Here is a 16,900-nt window from a genome sequence, read left to right as displayed (position 1 = left end):
GCACAGCTCAGAGAAACTTTACGGCTCAGCAGCTACAATGTAGCACAGCTTGCGAATCGCACACGGAAGACCACATTTTTCTTCGCTCAGCGGATCGCCAGGGCTAGAGCGTGACTTCGCAATGGATGCGGGCGTGGATTCGAAAAATTTTCGGCGCCTCACATAACCATCTCAAAAGCGCATATGTTCCCGTTTACAGTTTAGAAGTTTGACTGGTTTGACAGTTAAATTGTAAAATTTATTTGGGACAGCTTCCTTGCTGCCCCTGCCACTAAAAAGCGTGCAGCAGATGTGACGGTGGGGCGGCCTCGACGTCAGAGACGTCCGAGGCCCCGAACGCCACGCCCCCGTTGGAAAGTAGACGAAACGTCATATCACTCCCGCAGCCTTGACGACGTGGCCCAAAAACATGATCTCCTCGTACTGGAACGGCACTTTTCGGGCTTCAGCGTTAACCCCGACATGTGAACGGTCTCTAGTACAGACTCCAACCTTGCAAGGTGTTCGTCGAAACTCCGGGCGAATACCACAGCGTCGTCGAGGTATACGAGGCAGGTGTGCCACTTCAGTCTAGCTAGCACACTGTCCATGACTCTTTGAAGCGTTGCTGGCGCCGTGCACAGTCCGAAAGGCATCACCTTGAACTCGTATAGGCCATCCGGGGTTATAAATGCCATCTTCTCTCGGTCTTTCTCGTCCACTTCAATTTGCCGGTAGCCGGTCTTCAGATCCATCGATGAGAAGTACCTCGCATGGCAGAGGTGGTCGATTTGTGGCAGGGGGTGCATGTCCTTTTTGATGATTTTGTTGATTCGCCGGTACTCAACGCAAAACCTTAATGTCCGGTCTTTTTTCTTCACCAGTGCAACGGCGCAGCCCAGGGGCTTTTCGATGGCTGTATAATTTTGTCGCTGAGCATGTACTCGGGTTGAGTGCGGATGGCTTCCCGCTCGTGTGAAGGGACGCGGTACGGTGACTGTATGGTAAGTCGGGCTCATGTTCGGTTTTACGGGCGATGCTCTCTCCGCGCGCTGTGTCCACTAGTTCTCGAGGCGACCGCTATTCGCCACGAGATCGACATGTAGGTGGCGACAGCGTCGTGCTGCTAGTGTGGATGCTCCGCTGAGCCGCCCGTAAGAATGCACACTGTGAGCGCACTTCGTGCCTTTTTCCCGCCGTATGTGCGCACGAAAGGCGCAAACAAAAGTAGTTCGGTTCCTCAGCGTTCAATGTATAGCATGGAAGCGGCAGTAAGTTTTCTTAGTACGCCAAAAGAGCGACGACCCATCGCGAATCTCAGAATGTCCGTAATAGTGACAATGAACTTGTACACCGTGGCTCGTAGCAAGCTCGATCTTCCGAGACTATGGCTTTGAACCTTCAATAAAAGCATAAGCAGAAACAAATCATGAAGCCTCGATCTCTGAAATTCAGTTTACAACGGCAATCTCAATCGCTTTCACTGGTAGCATGGCGCATTCTTGCATTTGTGGGATGCCCTGAAATGGTAACACCAGCTACCTGCCCCGACATTCTTTCTACGAGCTTACGATATTTTTTGTGTGTTCGAAAGGCGACATAAAATTGCTGAATTTTGATCAGCGCAGAGACATAAATGTAACCGCTCTAACGTGTCTTTTAAATGAAATTTTAGCGACTCCGAAGGAAGGTTTCATGAATAACGGTGTCGGACCACTTATTTACGGCTTTCGTCACAAGTGAACTTGCGAATTGAATTGTCAACGCACGCAGTACAAGCAACATCTCATGTTTAGCTAAGTTTTCGCAAAGTGACAAGCAGGTTTACAGTGTGCAAACCAAGCTTCTGGGACCTCACAGTGAGCACAAAGTTTCTGTTACGGAGATCTGTTGACCATTTGCGTTCCTTCTAAAATCTAACAGGTGCCTGGAACAGCGAGATGTGTTTGCATTCTTGCGTATAAGGTCGCTTACGAACCCGAAATATGGCAAATGAAGTTGCGCTGTTGCAGACGTAGTAAAACGTTTCCTTTTTATTTCTCGTTGCGAATCAGCCCAACGGGTTTCCGGTAACTACTTTGTTTTGTAAACTGAACATCGCCTTTGTCTCGGCATTTATTTCTTGAGGATTGGTTAAAAAGATGCAAGGATAAAGTTTTCTGTGCATTTCGTTTCTTTTTTTTTCGGGAAGGGAGAAGGGGGGGGGGGGGGGGGTCTGCCTACGTTGCAAGAGCAGCGAGAAGAGAACGCATGTAACGCGAAAAGCCAAACGTTGCTTATGAGTATTACTTACAATCGAAAGTACGCTAGGCGTCGTGTTCTGTAGCGGTGAAAAAGCATTACTTCAACACGTATTTCCAAAACTGATTAACCCCCTTTGGTCCGAGATTTTCCAGGAATTGTGGTTCGCCTTTTTCAAAATTTTATTGAAAGCAAGCATTGTGGGAAACAATAAAAAATAAAACAGCGAGCCATGCCACACACCCCTCACACATGTGGGCAACAACGTGCATTATATTACGCGATTTTTCCTCTTTCTGACCATATTAGGCATTTCGTTATGCTGAGTAAGACACATTTCTGGACAAGGTGATTCATGTCGGGATTTGAAAATGTTATATTTGAAAATGACACACGGAATGCCACATGACAGACGCACACTCACAACTGCTTACTTTTACCGAGAAATCCCCCCCTAAATACTCTTGCGTATTCATAGAAACGTATTTTAAATATTACGTAAAATTAGCAACTCAGTATAAACAACTACCGCCCAAAAATGATATCTATTTTGGAAAAGGTACGGGAGGAACACGATCACACAGGCGCTTGCGGGTGTAAAATACGTCCCGGTAATGTATGGGCGATAGCGTGCGGGTCGTGGGCAGTGTACTTGTTTTAAAGCAAAGCTTTCTATCTCTACCCTGCAAGGGTTCTTTCGCGACCGTTGATGTCACCAGGAAACTCCCACGAACAAATAAAGGAATTCATTGGCACCGCCAGGAATCGAACCTGGAACTACTGGTATAACAAAGCGAGAGTCCGTTTTCTTACCGATTGAGCTACGAGCCCACGCAGAAACGCCGAAGAAAGGAGGTGCACTCACCAAGCACACCAAGGGGTTTACCCCCTGCATTCTGGGTGAATGCAACGTGATTGCTTCACGCAACATCTCGCGCTGCTGTGCGCTCCACCCACGGCACGTCTAGCGGCCCTCTACGCGGATTGCGCATGTGCTAGGAATTACAAAAATTAATGGCAACTCACGCCAACTCATGGAATCTCTCTTCTAGTGCGCCAATGTGCTCCAGCCTTTGACCTCCACTGTTCACGTAAAAAATCACAGCTCCTTGTCGTACGCCCTCGCGCCAAACGACACACGAAGGAACACATTAGAATACCCTTTGATGGCCATGCCATCCCTCCAAGCCCGAGCATCAAGATCCTGGGCCTACATCTCCAGGCCAACACCAATCGTGGCGTATCCTTGCAGCCCCTCAAATAAAGCATCAATCAAATCATGCACATAATCGGGCGAGTTGCCCCCAAGAAGCGGGGCCTCAAGGAATTTGATACCTTTCGATTAAATTCAAGCTTTTGTCCTCTCGACAATCACTTACGTCAACCCTTGTCTCATTCTCGGCGAGGAGCACGTAAAGATGCTTTACATAATGATTAGAAAGGCGGTTGAGCAGGCCGTTCGTCTTCCCATGAGTGCGTCCACAGAGAGCCTGCTTAGCACGGTGCTCCACAATACAGTGGAAGAGCTGATAGAGGGCCATCTTCCTAACCAGAAGTTACGACTGAGCATAACTGGGTCGGGTCGCCGCATCCTTCACTAGATTGGCCGGGCAGCACAGAATGTCCCTCCGCTTGATGAACCCCCGGACTCTTGGCGACATGAACTAAAGTTGCTCCCTTTCCTTAGAAATATGAACCCCTCACACGACGAGGGTCGCCGAAAAACACGGGCCCACGCGATCAACACCACCCTCGTTGGGGATCATGCAGTTATCTACACAGACACCTCCCAACCTCCTTCACCTTACCCTGACCTTTGCAGAGAACAACAAACTACCCTACGTCTTATACAATCCAGCTCCTTCCCACACCCGACGCGTCTTCACTTAATGCACAAGAATCGCTACAACGCTGAATGTAATTTTTTCTCTGAAGTAGGAACACTCCGCTACATAATCGGGGTGTGCAACTTTAGACCTCAGAACCCTGGTCTCTTTCCATAAACTACCCAACAAGATCAAAGGGAAATGCTGCTGCCCAGCCTCTCTCTGCCTACCCAGCTTCAGCTGGTGGACAGAGCACAGGCGGCGCGGACTGCATATGGGCTCCAGTGAAGAAGGACGCAATGCTACCTCTGTGCTCTGCGAGAACACGTTCACCACTCGACAGAGTTCACGCTGGCCTTGCTAAACATTCACAAGCTCAACGCCCATGCGAAAGACGTCGAACACGATCCCGTACTGACCGCAGCGGACGTGCTCTGGTTCCCTATAACAACGTGTCGAGTCTTTATATGATTTGTGGGCGAATGTTTCACGGTTTTACCGATAAGTATTGGAGCTTCGCCCCACTCCTCATCATTCATTTCGTGGAGATGGCGGGATTTTTATTCGGTGCTTCACTAGAGGTGTCTACGTAGGTTGGAGTTAGACGAAAAATACTCCCTGTAGCGACGCAGCAAAGCCAATAATTTGTTCCGTTCTGCTTGCGGTAACACCGGATTCATGTCGACGAGATTCGGAAGCTTGCGCGTTCAAATTCGGCAACCGCGAACACGTCACTTGATTCTTGCATTTCTTCGAGGAACGCAATTGCAGCGCCGCTGTTTCGTGGTATTCCTTGATGAAATTAGTGACCAAAACTTGGGATTGGCGTTGCGTAAAGCGCGCAATGCCTCTTGCACCGGAGACACCGCGGTCGAGAAGCAGCCTTTGGTCACTCTCTAGGATAGCGTCGACGTCAGGAACCACATCTTCACAGTAGACGCTGATCATCAAGCTTGCGCGGGGTGGCAGGGCAACATGATCGTCGGCAGCACGTCGTTCGGGGTTCGGTTCAGCGTCATGCAGTGATCGCAGGAAAATGTTGTAGACTTGGCCTGTAGGTCAATTATTGCACCATTTTCCATCAAAAAGTCAATTCCGAGAATTACGTCGCGGGAGCAGTTAGGCAAAATGACGAACGCCGCAGGGTGCGTTGTGCCGTCTATGGTGACGCGCGATGTGCGCGTTCCACTTGGCGTCACGAGGTGGCCTCCTGCTGTGCGTATGTGTGGACCGTCCCATCTGGTCGTAACTTTCTTCAGCTTAGACGCGAATGATCCGCTCATTACTGAGTAGTCGGCTCCCCTGTCTATGACGGCGACTACAGCGCCGTCGATGGACAGCTGAATATCGGACGCCGCCTTTCTCGAGTTCCGGGTGCGTCGTGGCGTCGTATCTTTGCTTGCACGTGTTGACGGTGGGCCACTATGCGTCGTGTCGTCGTCTTCGTCGTGTTCTCAGCGGCAGGTGCGGTCATGTCGGGTACGCATCGCGCCGTTTTGCTGTCGTCGTGTTGCGGAATCACGTCAGGGTTAGATGGGGTTGTCGGGCTGAGGGGGTATGGTCTTCAGAGAATCGCTGCGTCGTTGGAGGGTTTTCATTTTTCCGCAGTCGTGCAACTTTACCTCCAGAAGTTGTTGCCTTTAGTTTCCCCCGCGTGGGCTGGGCGGCCCTCCACGTGAAGAAGTCTGCAGTGCTACGGCGGTTCGGCGAGTGTTACGGGTAGGGTGACGGGGAACGGTTGAAGTGGCCTGGTCCTCGGCTGGTGTTGGAGAGGTATTCTTTATTCTCGGTAGCGCGCTGGCCTGGTCGGGGCCGTTGGGCATCGGCGGAGAATCCTGGCAAACCGAGCCTCTTGTACGGATAGCGACGGTAGATGTGGTCGGCCTCTCCGCAGTGGTAGCACAGCGGACGATTATCGGGGGTTCGCCATACGTCCGTCTTCCTCGGCGTCTGGTTTTGTGGTGCAGGGGGTCGGGCGGGCGACAGTGGCCGGCGGTACGGCGGGGCTTCTTGACGACCAGTTGTAGCAGGTCGGGGTCGACGAACAGCCGCGGAGTAGGTCATCGCTTGTTGTTCGTGGGGTGCTTCCGACAGCGTAGAAGTAAGTCCCCAATGCGTGTTGAACTTCTCAGATTAGGTAGGACTTGGGGTTGCGGCGTAGTTGGGAAAAGCTTCCTCAGTTCTTCGCGAACGACGGCGCGGATCGTTTCCTGTAAGTCTTCCGTCGCGAATCCAGTGGCGTTGACGGGGTTCGCCAAAAACGCGTTGAGTGGTCGATCGTATTGCCTCGAACGCATGTCCCCTGTGGTTGGTCGTTCGAATCCGTCGAACATCTCCGTCGCTAGCTAGCACTTCCCCTTCCGACACGCCAGTCGTCATGGCTCCTCTTCCGATACGCCGGTCGTCATTTGGTGGGCTTTTCCAGGGTTCTCTCCAAGCGAGCACGACCCCTGAATATCCGAGCACCAGGCCGGGGTGCCCATTCGTCAACACCGGTGCGTGACCGGCGGTGGTGGTGTCGCACCCGCGTCGAATCTGCCACCACCTCCCGCGCCGTCGGCGGACGCTCTAACCACTAGGCCACGGCGGGGTAGCTGGTGGCAGATCCGACGCGGGTTCGACACCACCACCACCGGTCACCTTTCCGTGCTTGTTCAGTTCTTGCTGCGTTGTAACATTGCGATGGATGAGCAACTCCTGCACTCACTCGCGGAGGTAGCTATCGCTCGACTGTGTCGCTCGCTCTGCGCAGGTCAACGGGAAGCAGGCGCCATCCGTTGTGCAAACAGTGAAGGTAAATCTTACAGAGGACGCATTTGTTTCCCCTTCACTTGCAGTGTGGGCTATTCTTGTTGTGCAGGAATAAATCTTGGAAGAAGCAACAGGCATTTCCGAAGACCAACCGCCACATCTCACCCGGGCCAGCTCTATTCCTACCGAGCAGTCCCGGAGTGGCTTCGCATTTTACTTCCGGAGAGCGGTCGCAGCAGTTTCTATGCAATGCGCGAGGGTCGCTGCACGTTGCTTTGTGCCGTCTATGCAAGCATGCTGTAGCAGTTCTGCCAGGCCACTGTTGCCAATGGGCGTTGTTGCATTGGCGAGGGCGTCCTCGTACCGAGCCCCGTCGCCTCTGTCATGTAGTGATAGCCTGGTGGACGAGCGCTGGGCTGGTGTTGACGACAAAAAGCCGAGAGGGAAACTTGAATGGTTTCCCGGCATAGCGACAGCTGATCAGCGAAAATTCGGGCGCACCGTGGAACCGAGGGACAGAACGGCGCGCAAAAGTCGACTGATTGTAACCACCCCGAAGGCAGGATTTCTGCATAGATGCGGCAACGGTTGCGCCGCCGCCGGCCGGGCCCTGTTTCCCGGGCTCCGTCTGAGGAGGCAGGGGGTCTGTCTGCAGCCGCAACTTGCCCGAGGCTTTTCTGCAGCACGCGAGGCTAGCCAGCGCTGCACCAAACTTGCAGCACGGGGCTGCAGCAGCGCGCTGAACGGCAAGAGCAGCAGGGGCCACCGCCTGGTGGTCGCACAGCCAATGACTGACCTCATGGAGCTTGTCGAAAAAAATGTAGTCTCAAGCAATCAACACCAGGTCGCCCGTTCGACAAGGGCCAGTGATGCGGCAGCATGATTAAACTGAAACCCATTAGCGCGCTGGGCTAAACGTGGCCGAAATTATTTATGGCGTTCACTCAGTGGCGCATCAAAAGGGGGGGGGGGGGGCGTTGGGAGGTTGTAACCGCCCCCCCCCCCCCCCCCCCCCCCCCCCAGATGTCCGTCGACCCAAACCACCTCCGGGCGCCTCTCCCACCGAACCGAAACCGAAGTTCACCAAGCGGAGTGTGTAGTCTCGTAAGCTTGTATTATTGGACATTCGCTGTTAAATCTCGAAGAAGAATATTGTATGACCGGAATTAAAAAATAAAACTAGACCACGAGCTTTTAGGTTTGTGCTTTTAAGACTGTGCGGACCAACTTGCGTATAACTTGAAGTAGTTTTAGAAAAAGAATGAGAAAAAATTTAAAAAGTGCCCGTGGGCAGAACATTTGTGAATGCTTAAGAATCCCTGGGGGTTTTAAATGATTCCGTAGCCCCACCCCTCCCCCCTACGGCACGCCTCATAGCCCACGCTAAACCCCAAATAGTAGCACAATTTTTACAGGGCCAGATACCACTTTCTGAACTTCTGTGCAGAACTTCCATCACGAGATTTGTATCATTCGTCGTCTTCTAGAAAAAAAAGACGCTTAAATTTCTCATAGGTTGGGACCGAAGTTATTTTATTTCATTTGAAAGCTTAAACAACTGTTTTCCTTCAATACTAAGCACTGTACGAGACCTCCCTCTCCCGTTGAATAAAAAAAAGGTTCGGTTTTCGTTTATATATATCGCCTGAGTTTGTAACATTATAGCGAGGAAGGCAGCAACGCTTCGTGCGCATTTACGAAAACCAGTGATCACGGATAACAATGATGTTTTGTTGAATAGACTTTCAGAAATATGTGTTAATTTGACTGTTCAGTGCAAATTGTACCAACCTGTACTAACAGATTTCGTTCACTTGCAGAAAAGTACACAGGACGTGTAGTCGTTTTTCGCGCTTTTTACCAAAATGTACCACCAATTCGCCCAACTTTCAATTGTGCTACATTATTCTGGCGATCACATGGGGCTTGAAACAAGCACGGTCTTCTGACAGTCTCACAGAAGAGTTCGTGGGTGGTGGGTGGCATGACACAAAGGAAAGTGGAGTGGTTGGAGGCTGTGCCGTGGTTTTGTCGCCGTCTGTACCTACATGATTGGCGATCATAGATGTTACTCAAACCTTTTATCTTAGGGCTAAAATAGTTTGTATGCAACGAAGCTCTATTCAAGAGCGTGTTGGCTATATCTGCAGTAGTTTTACGATTGAAACTGCCTGATTTACGTATAATTTACGTGATTTACGTACAACGTATAACAATGATCATCTTCTCGAAGAGCTTGCACAGGCAGCTCGTCAGGGCTATTAGACGGTAACTTGAGGGGGACGACGGGTCTTTTCCCTCCTTCAAAAAAGCCACTACAATGGCCTCCCTCCAAGAGTGTGGAATGTGCCCCAAAGCCATATTTTATTATATAGATATAGACGACACCCTTTCTGTCTTGGCTGGCGTAATCGCAATTCACAGCTCTTGGATCCGCTGTCGAAACACAGAATAAGAGGGAGGAGCCTTGCGCCGGTCCTCGCTGTCTTTCATGCGTAATCATGCGGACGGCAATTAAACTTGGCAGTTCGATATCTCGGAGTACGGATGCGCTAGAAGAATTCTGCCAGATGAAACTGCGTATGAACATGATTGCGTATAACTTTTCAATAAAATGATGATGATGGTTGGTGTTTAATGGCGCAAGGCCAACGAAGGCAAAGAGCGCCAGAGAAGAAGTTATTTAATGAAGAAAAGTGATTACCACAAAAAGGTAGGTATAAAAACGTGTAAACCGAACATAGTAAAATCAATTAAAGATAATGGTGATGGCTGGTGTATAGGGCCGGATTTCATTATGCGTGATAGGAAATGAGGTTTAAAAACTTAACGTCTGACAAATACTAAAACACACGTTTCACGGAAACAATGGCATCGTCACCTAGAAACACCGATGGATGTAGTGGGATATGTTGTCTGTAGAGTTCTCTGAAGTACTTGTGTCGTGTTGTGTGAAGCGCCTTGCATGTGATTAGTATGTGCACTACGGATAGGGCCTCTCCGCACCTGCTGCACTGGGGTCTAGAAGATCACGTCAGCAAATACGAGTGCGTTGCATAGGTGCCCTATCCGTAGCCTACCCAAGGCGCCTTCCGTGTGTCTGTTGTGTGAGTCAGCTGTGTACCGTCCCAAGTGTGGCTTTATTACATGTAGTTTGTTGTCTGTGTGTTCATCCCAGTGTGTTTGCCTTGTTCTGCGCAGGTGTTGTCTTATGTGTGGCTTGAGGTCTGTGCAGGGTATCGTTGTAATGTCTACAGTGTTCCGTAGTGCAGCAGCAGCGGCCCTCTCGTCTGCCAACTCGTTCCCAGCGATCCCTGCGTGTACTGGGACCCAGCAGAGGAGCAGCTCATGCTTTTGTGCATACACGGACATGATAGTGTGGAATACAAGATTAACTATGTGGTTTTGGGGGGGCTTGTGCGATGACAGTGCGGGAACAACACTCAAAGAATCTGTATAGAGGATGGAATTGGGAATTTGATTTTCAAGAATGTGTCGTACAATGAGTAAAATTCTATACGCTTCTGCTGAAAAAATTGTGTGCACGCTCATGGTTCTGGCTGCATTGAAATTTGGATCATGAGCAGCGCACGACACCATAGTGGAGGTTTTAGAAGCGTCACTATAAAATTCTGCACATGTGTATTTAAACTGCAGAGACTGCAGAGACTGCAGTGCTGCAGTATTGCAGCTCGTGGTACCCGATTTTTGTCAAGTCTCATAAAAGAAAGGTCGCACGACAAAGGGCGAACTTGCCAAGGCGGTAAACTGTACACATCTAAACTGTACACACCTGTACACATCAAAAACGAAGCACTGAGATCCGAGGCTCGCTCTTTCACTTTAAGAGAAAAGGGCAGAGGAGCGGATGGGTGATTTACAAAGAGCAGAGATGTTGATGTATCGTTAAAGACAGGATAAAAAGGATGATTATTCAGCGATGAAATTTTAAAAGCATAAAGCAAGTCCATGTACGTTCGTTGGTTCTCAAGGCCCCACTTATTACACTCGACATAAAGACTCTCGGCAGGGCTAGTGCGAAAAGCACCCGACGCAAGACGAAGGCCCAAGTGCAGCACTGGGTCAAGAATTCGCAAGGCTGTCTTAGTCGCCGACCCATACACCACACTGCCATAGTCCAAACGAGACCCAACCAAAGCAGTATACAAGCGAAGCAGGAGTTCTTTGTCGGAACCGTAGAATTGGTGGGAGAGAACCTTAAGTATATTTATTGTTTTGAGACATTTATTTTTAAGTTACTTGATGTGGGGAATGAATGTGAGTTTGTGGTCAAACACAACACCTAAGAACTTGTGCTCCTTGTCCACATGAAGCGACACGCCATTAAGATGAATGTCTGGGTCCGGATGGACCCCACGCTTCCTGGAGAACACACCGCAGGGACTTTTAGCAGGATTCAATTTAAAACCATTCTTGTCTGCCCAGCCGGCAAGTTTCTTGACACCAAGCTGCACTTGACGTTCGCAGATTGACATATTACATGATTTATGTGATATCTGGACGTCATCTACATACATAGAATAGGAGATTGTAGGTGGCAATGCCTTCCCAAGGGAGTTCATCATAACTATGAAGAGAGTGCAGCTTAACACAACACCTTGTGGCACGCCATTTTCTTGCACGTAAACCTTTGAGAGTGCACAACCAACTCTTACTCGGAACGTTCTGTTTGACAAGTAACTAACAAGAGTGTTCAACATGTTATCCGAAACACCGAATGACTTGAGGTCACTAAGGATCCCATAACGCCAAGCGGTGTCGTAGGCCTCATCGAGGTCGAAAAATACAGTTAAACAGTACTGCTTATGCACGAAGGCATCCTTGATGTATGAGTCAAGTGCAACCAGTTGATCGTTTGTCGATCGCCCCACCCTAAAGCCTGCCTGGCAGCTCTCGAGAAGACCATTGTACTCGAGGAAGTACACGAGCCTGCGATTGATCATCTTCTCGAAGACCTTGCACAGGCAGCTCGTCAGGGCTATTAGACGGTAACTTGAGGGGGACGACGGGTCTTTTCCCTCCTTCAAAAAAGCCACTACAATGGCCTCCCTCCAAGTGCTTCAAGTGTGTCTGCGTGTAGGTGTTGTACCATTGTATATGTAATGTTGTCTGGGACTGGAGCTGAGGGTTTACACGTGCTCAGAGCAGCCCTCAGCTCATGTAGTGAAAACAGGGAGTTGTAAGAAGTCTGTGATTTGTTGTTGTCGTCTAGGAACTTCTTTTCACTAGAGTATTCATACTTCAGGAAAGTGTTCGTGTAGTGTTCTGAACTGGACACGTGTTGGAAGTGTTGTGCGACTGTGTCAGCCTGGTCTTCCAGTGTATCCCCTGTTGTACTGACCAGGGGCAGGCTGTGTGTCTGTTGTCCTTTGAGTTTGCGTATACGTGTCCATACCTTGCGTGTGTCTGTGTATGAGTTAATAGATGTTATGAATGAGCGCCAACTATCTCTTTTTGCCTCACGGCGCACACGTTTTCCGTATGCCTTCGCCCGTTTGAACAAGAGGAGGTTTCCCGACGTGGGGTACCGACGGAGGATACCCCAAGCCTTGTTCTGGGCCTCTCGCGCCCGCCTACAGTCCTCATTCCACCACGGCCTCCGCTGGTTGCGCGGGGCACCAGAGGCATGGGGAATGGACTTTTCGGCGGCGTCGAGGATGTGCGCCGTGAGCAGTTGGGTAGCTTCTTCAAAGTGTAGGTGTCCTATGGATGTGTGGTGCAGTTTGAATGTCTCTGTAAATGTATTCCGTTAGCTCTTGCTTCATTAAACCTTTTATGGGAAGATGGACTGCTCGGGCCATTGCCTATATACGTTAATGAAGTGGGGAAATGGTCACTACCATATGGGTCCGTGCCCACACCCCACTCAAGACATGGAAAGAGAATTGCAGAACCAATAGCCAGGTCAAGATGTGAGTATGTGTTGTGACCTATGTTATGGTATGTAGGCTGTTTATTGTTGAAAAGGCATGCTCCTGAAGATGTAAGGAATTTCTCTATCAGGCGACCTCGGGCATCCGTTCTGGAGGAGCCCCAAAGAGAGTTGTGTGCATTAAGGTCGCATGTTAGAATGTACGGTTCGGGCAGCTCGTCGACCAGCGCCTCGAAGTCAGAGCTGGAAAGTGCATAATCAAGACGAATATAAATGGAGCATACCGTTACCATCCTATTAAAAATATTGTGCGGATGGCTACAGCCTCGAGGACGCTATTCAAGGTGACAGGGTGGCATGCTAAGGATTTTCGGGCGATTATGGCCACCCTTTCTGTATACCAGGTAACTATTCAAGAACTTTGTGTGTTTGGAATTCAGATGTGTTTCCTGGACAAACATCACACATGGCTGATTGGCATGCAGAATCTTATACACGTCGTGAAGATTACTCAGAAGGCCTCTGATGTTCCATTGAACTATGTTTTCTCTCCCCATTATTTAGTGTGAGAGCTACTGGAGTGTGTATGTTTATGTGTCGTCTTTCGGTGCTGTGACTCTTGGATTGGGCTTTTTGGGCCTTTCTGTAGGCTTGGACGTCGGAGGCCGCTCCTTGCGCTGCGTTGCAGGCAAGAACGGCACGACGTCCATCTCGTCGTCCGATGTCCTGGGTGTGCCCGTCAAACCGGGCCCCCCGGGGTTGGCCCCCCTTCGGGGGGCCCTTCGTTTGACCCGCCACCGCCGCAGGTTTCGGGGCACCAGAAGTGGCACGGGTGGTGCGGTGGCGGTGGAAGCCGGTGCGGGGCCCGTGGTGTCCATGGCACCCTCCAAAGCACTGGAGGACGGGGAGGCAGGGACGGGAGCGGCACCGGTCCCGACGGAACAGGTTGCCACCGCAACCGCTGCTGCCTCAGCAAGCGGCGTGGTGGTGGGTTGGGCTACTCAGGGGGGGGGGGGGGGGGGACGGGGAAGGGACTAGGTCAGACTCGCTGAACTGGGTCCCTGCGGAAACCAGACGCCGCTCCGCCCCCCGGCGAGCTGCGTCGGCGTACCTCCCCAGAGGGAAAGAGGCGAACATTTTCCGCGCCTCTGGGAAGATGATGTTTTCTGTTACCTTGAAATTGATTATTTTCTTTCTATTTGTAACTTTTCGCATTTCCTGGAGTAGGCCGCATGTGGGCCCCTGCAGTTTGCACAAGTGAGGATGCCAGAATTACAGTTGTCGGTGGGGTGGTCCTGCGCGGCGCATTTCGCACACGTTGTTTTGCCGCGGCCAGAGGTTGTACTGTGCCCGAACCGCTGGCACTTGAAGCAACCGAGCGGGTTCGGAATGTAAGGACGAATGGAGCGTCGAATGAAGCCTGCGTTGATATGTTCAGGAAGTGAGGACAGGCTAATGTGTGTCATGGGGATTATGTTATCATCCCTGCGCATCGCGATGCGGCGCACAGCTGTGACGCCCTGATCCTTTAAACCTTCAAACAGGTCAGCATCTGTTTCCGTAAGAAGATCTGCCTCAGAAATCACACCCTGGGAGCTGTTGAGGCTCCGTGACCCTGATGTCTAGATCATGGATGCGGGTTTGTTCAAGAAGAGTGCGGGCTTGTTGTTCGGCATGGAGTTCTATAAGGATTTCTCCCGTCCTAAGCTTTTTAGCTTGATACTTTTCACCTATTGTGTTTTGCAGGAATTTTAAAACCAGGAATACAGATAGGGAAGCGACAAGTCTTGCTGAGTCAGCTGACTCTATCACAAGGACACGAGCATAGTTATTCACAGTTGTTGAAAAGGCAGTTGTTGGAAGAGGTGGGAATGAAACTTCGGTGCGGCCCCTTTTCAGCGACCGTTCACGTTTGGGGGGGGGGAGGGAATGCCATATAGCATAGTATAAAAGCAGGGAGACGGGGGTACTTTCTCCTTTGACCTTACCCTGGTAGTCAAAGAGGTCCCGGAGCTTCCTGCCTGGTAGACAAGCAGGGAGCCCATCCGCCGGAGCTTGACCTGGGCTCCGACGGCCACCGTTTGAGGGTTCTACCCTTCACCTTAAAACCCATTACCACGGTCGGTTACAGCGTGAGTGTGGGGGCTCGGGGTCCGCGGTGTCGCCAACACCGTCACCAAGATTACTCAAGGTGCCCCGTGCGGGGAACTTTTTATTACAAACATACCTGCTTGCTGCAGGCACTAAAAAGTTTATTAATGAATTTCAGTTAATTAAGCCACTGACATCAATAATTACCACCTAATTCTGCGTCCCCCAGGGCGAATAACGTCACTGTAGTGTTGGCATTCACGTAAATCTAAGCGCATAATTTAAAAAAAACGTGTCGACTTAATTTTGATGACCCTGCATAGACAACGCCATTGTCGTAGTTTAAACGGCGGCCAAGTGAAAGTACAATGGCGTTCATGCACTGTCTGCCTGCTTGCAGGTGGCCCTTTCCTTGCCTCGGCCGCTCACAACTGCACCGACCGCGAGGCCAGCCTGGACCAAGTTAACTGACCGCCCACAAGACCCACAAGGCCTATTAAAATTCTCGCACCTTTGTCTACGCGGCTGGCCCAGTGATCCAAGCTTTCTACGTATTACAACAATGCTCAGCGTACCTCAGCACAGCCGGGTCAGCTCTAGCATTTTAGTGGCCCACCCAAACCACATTTGCCTCCCTAGGCTCTTGGACAGGATCTGATACGCACCTTGCTGTTTTGAAAGCCGTGGGAGTAATCTGCGACACACACCCCGCGGCAGTTGACGCACAGAATCTCGGGCTGATGCGTTAATACAAAAGGAGAGAACTGGTCCAAAAAAATTTAAAACCTTGAAATAACGAAAATACAGAAAATAAAAATTTACAACAATGCTTACACAATACCAAAAATATGCATATTCTCTATCTCCTGCAAAAACCGACGAATAAAGAAAAAAAGCCCACAAAAGAACTTACCAAATGTCATTTAAAAAATTGCGAGAATAAGCAAATCGTGTACACCCTGAATTTCCACAAAACTGCACAACTGAAGGAAGCAAGACATTTCATCCTCATAAGAGCACAAATTGAGGAAATTGGTGAAAGATAAAAATAGAAAAATAAAAATCTTACGAGAAAAACTTACGAAATCAAAGAGATGCATCTTGTACATATCCAAAAACCGAATAAAGTTTGAAACACGAATAAAAAATAGTGAAAATGAGCAAACCGTGGAACGCCCTGCTTTTCTACAAAAATTGAAGGCACCAAGTAAGGCATCAATTTCGCTCCATAAGTCATCACCATATCGCTGGACGGGCACTTGGGGCATTGCAGCGGTAGTGGCCCCTCCAAGTGGGACGCGTATGTTGCGCCCAAGTGCCTCCCTGAAGCCTAGCCCGAACCAACACGACGGGAGTTTTACTTTATGCCCAGCCACAGCAGCAAAAGAGAAATGCTCAAAAATGCTCAAGAAGCACTCTCAGCTACCGCTTGGCGGGTGGTAACGTGATACACAGTCTTCGCACTCAACACAGGCAACATTGTTGCGCGGGGGAGAATGTCGCGAAATAAGTAGACACGCCTCTCTCATTCGCCACTGTCATCGCTAGAAGTGTGTTCGATTAAAGACATCATCGGGAGGGGTCTCCACGGCTCGTCCTTTCTCCACAACGTCAAAGTAACTTTTACGCAACAAAGCTCATCGATTTTACTTGCCGCGGTGGCTCAGTGAATAAGGCGTTGTGCTGCTGTGAGGAAGCGAGTTCGATTCTCGGTTGCGGCGTCCGCTTTTCTGATGGAGGCGAAAGGCGAAAACGCCCGTGTGCTCGATATTTCGGCGCACGGTAAAGATACCCAGGTGGTCAAAATTAATCCGGATATCTCTCCACTACGGCGCGCCTCATCGCCTGTGTAGCGCCGGCGCATTAAACCTCATGGTCAATCATTGACGGTGACGCCACCACCACGTGATCCTGTCCGGTTGCAGTGGAAAGGGAGACAACGACGGAAATATGCTGTTAAGAGCATAAAAAAACAGCAAACAAGAGACGTTTCGGCTTCCTGTTCTGTATTCAGTAAAACGTGTTATTCGCGTAAGCCCCACAGCACTGATTATTCCATGTTTCAGTCAACAGAGTAAAGTCAAACACAAAGTTTCAACTACCAAAAAAAGAAGCGTCG

At 50.1% G+C, this 16,900-nt stretch overlaps 1 protein-coding gene across 1 annotated transcript in view; it reads left to right on the top strand.

Moving 5' to 3' along the window:
- The window catches only part of LOC144164984 (uncharacterized), a 138,885-nt gene extending 122,999 nt beyond the window's left edge, over nt 1–15,886 (top strand). Inside the window, exon 8 of the mRNA XM_077695169.1 lies at nt 15,182–15,886. Within this exon, the coding sequence (XP_077551295.1) occupies nt 15,182–15,252 (71 nt within the window). The 3' untranslated portion in view covers nt 15,253–15,886. The remainder of the gene's footprint in view (nt 1–15,181) is intronic.
- Nucleotides 15,887–16,900: the final 1,014 nt, after the last annotated feature.

Source organism: Haemaphysalis longicornis, unplaced genomic scaffold, assembly GCF_048455015.1.
Source record: "Haemaphysalis longicornis isolate Haplotype H1 unplaced genomic scaffold, Haemaphysalis longicornis Haplotype H1 scaffold_14, whole genome shotgun sequence".
In the NCBI taxonomy this organism is placed as follows: Eukaryota; Metazoa; Arthropoda; class Arachnida; order Ixodida; family Ixodidae; genus Haemaphysalis; species Haemaphysalis longicornis.
The sequence above is the reverse complement of the archived record's forward strand: the minus strand, read 5'-3'. Positions and strand labels throughout refer to the sequence as shown.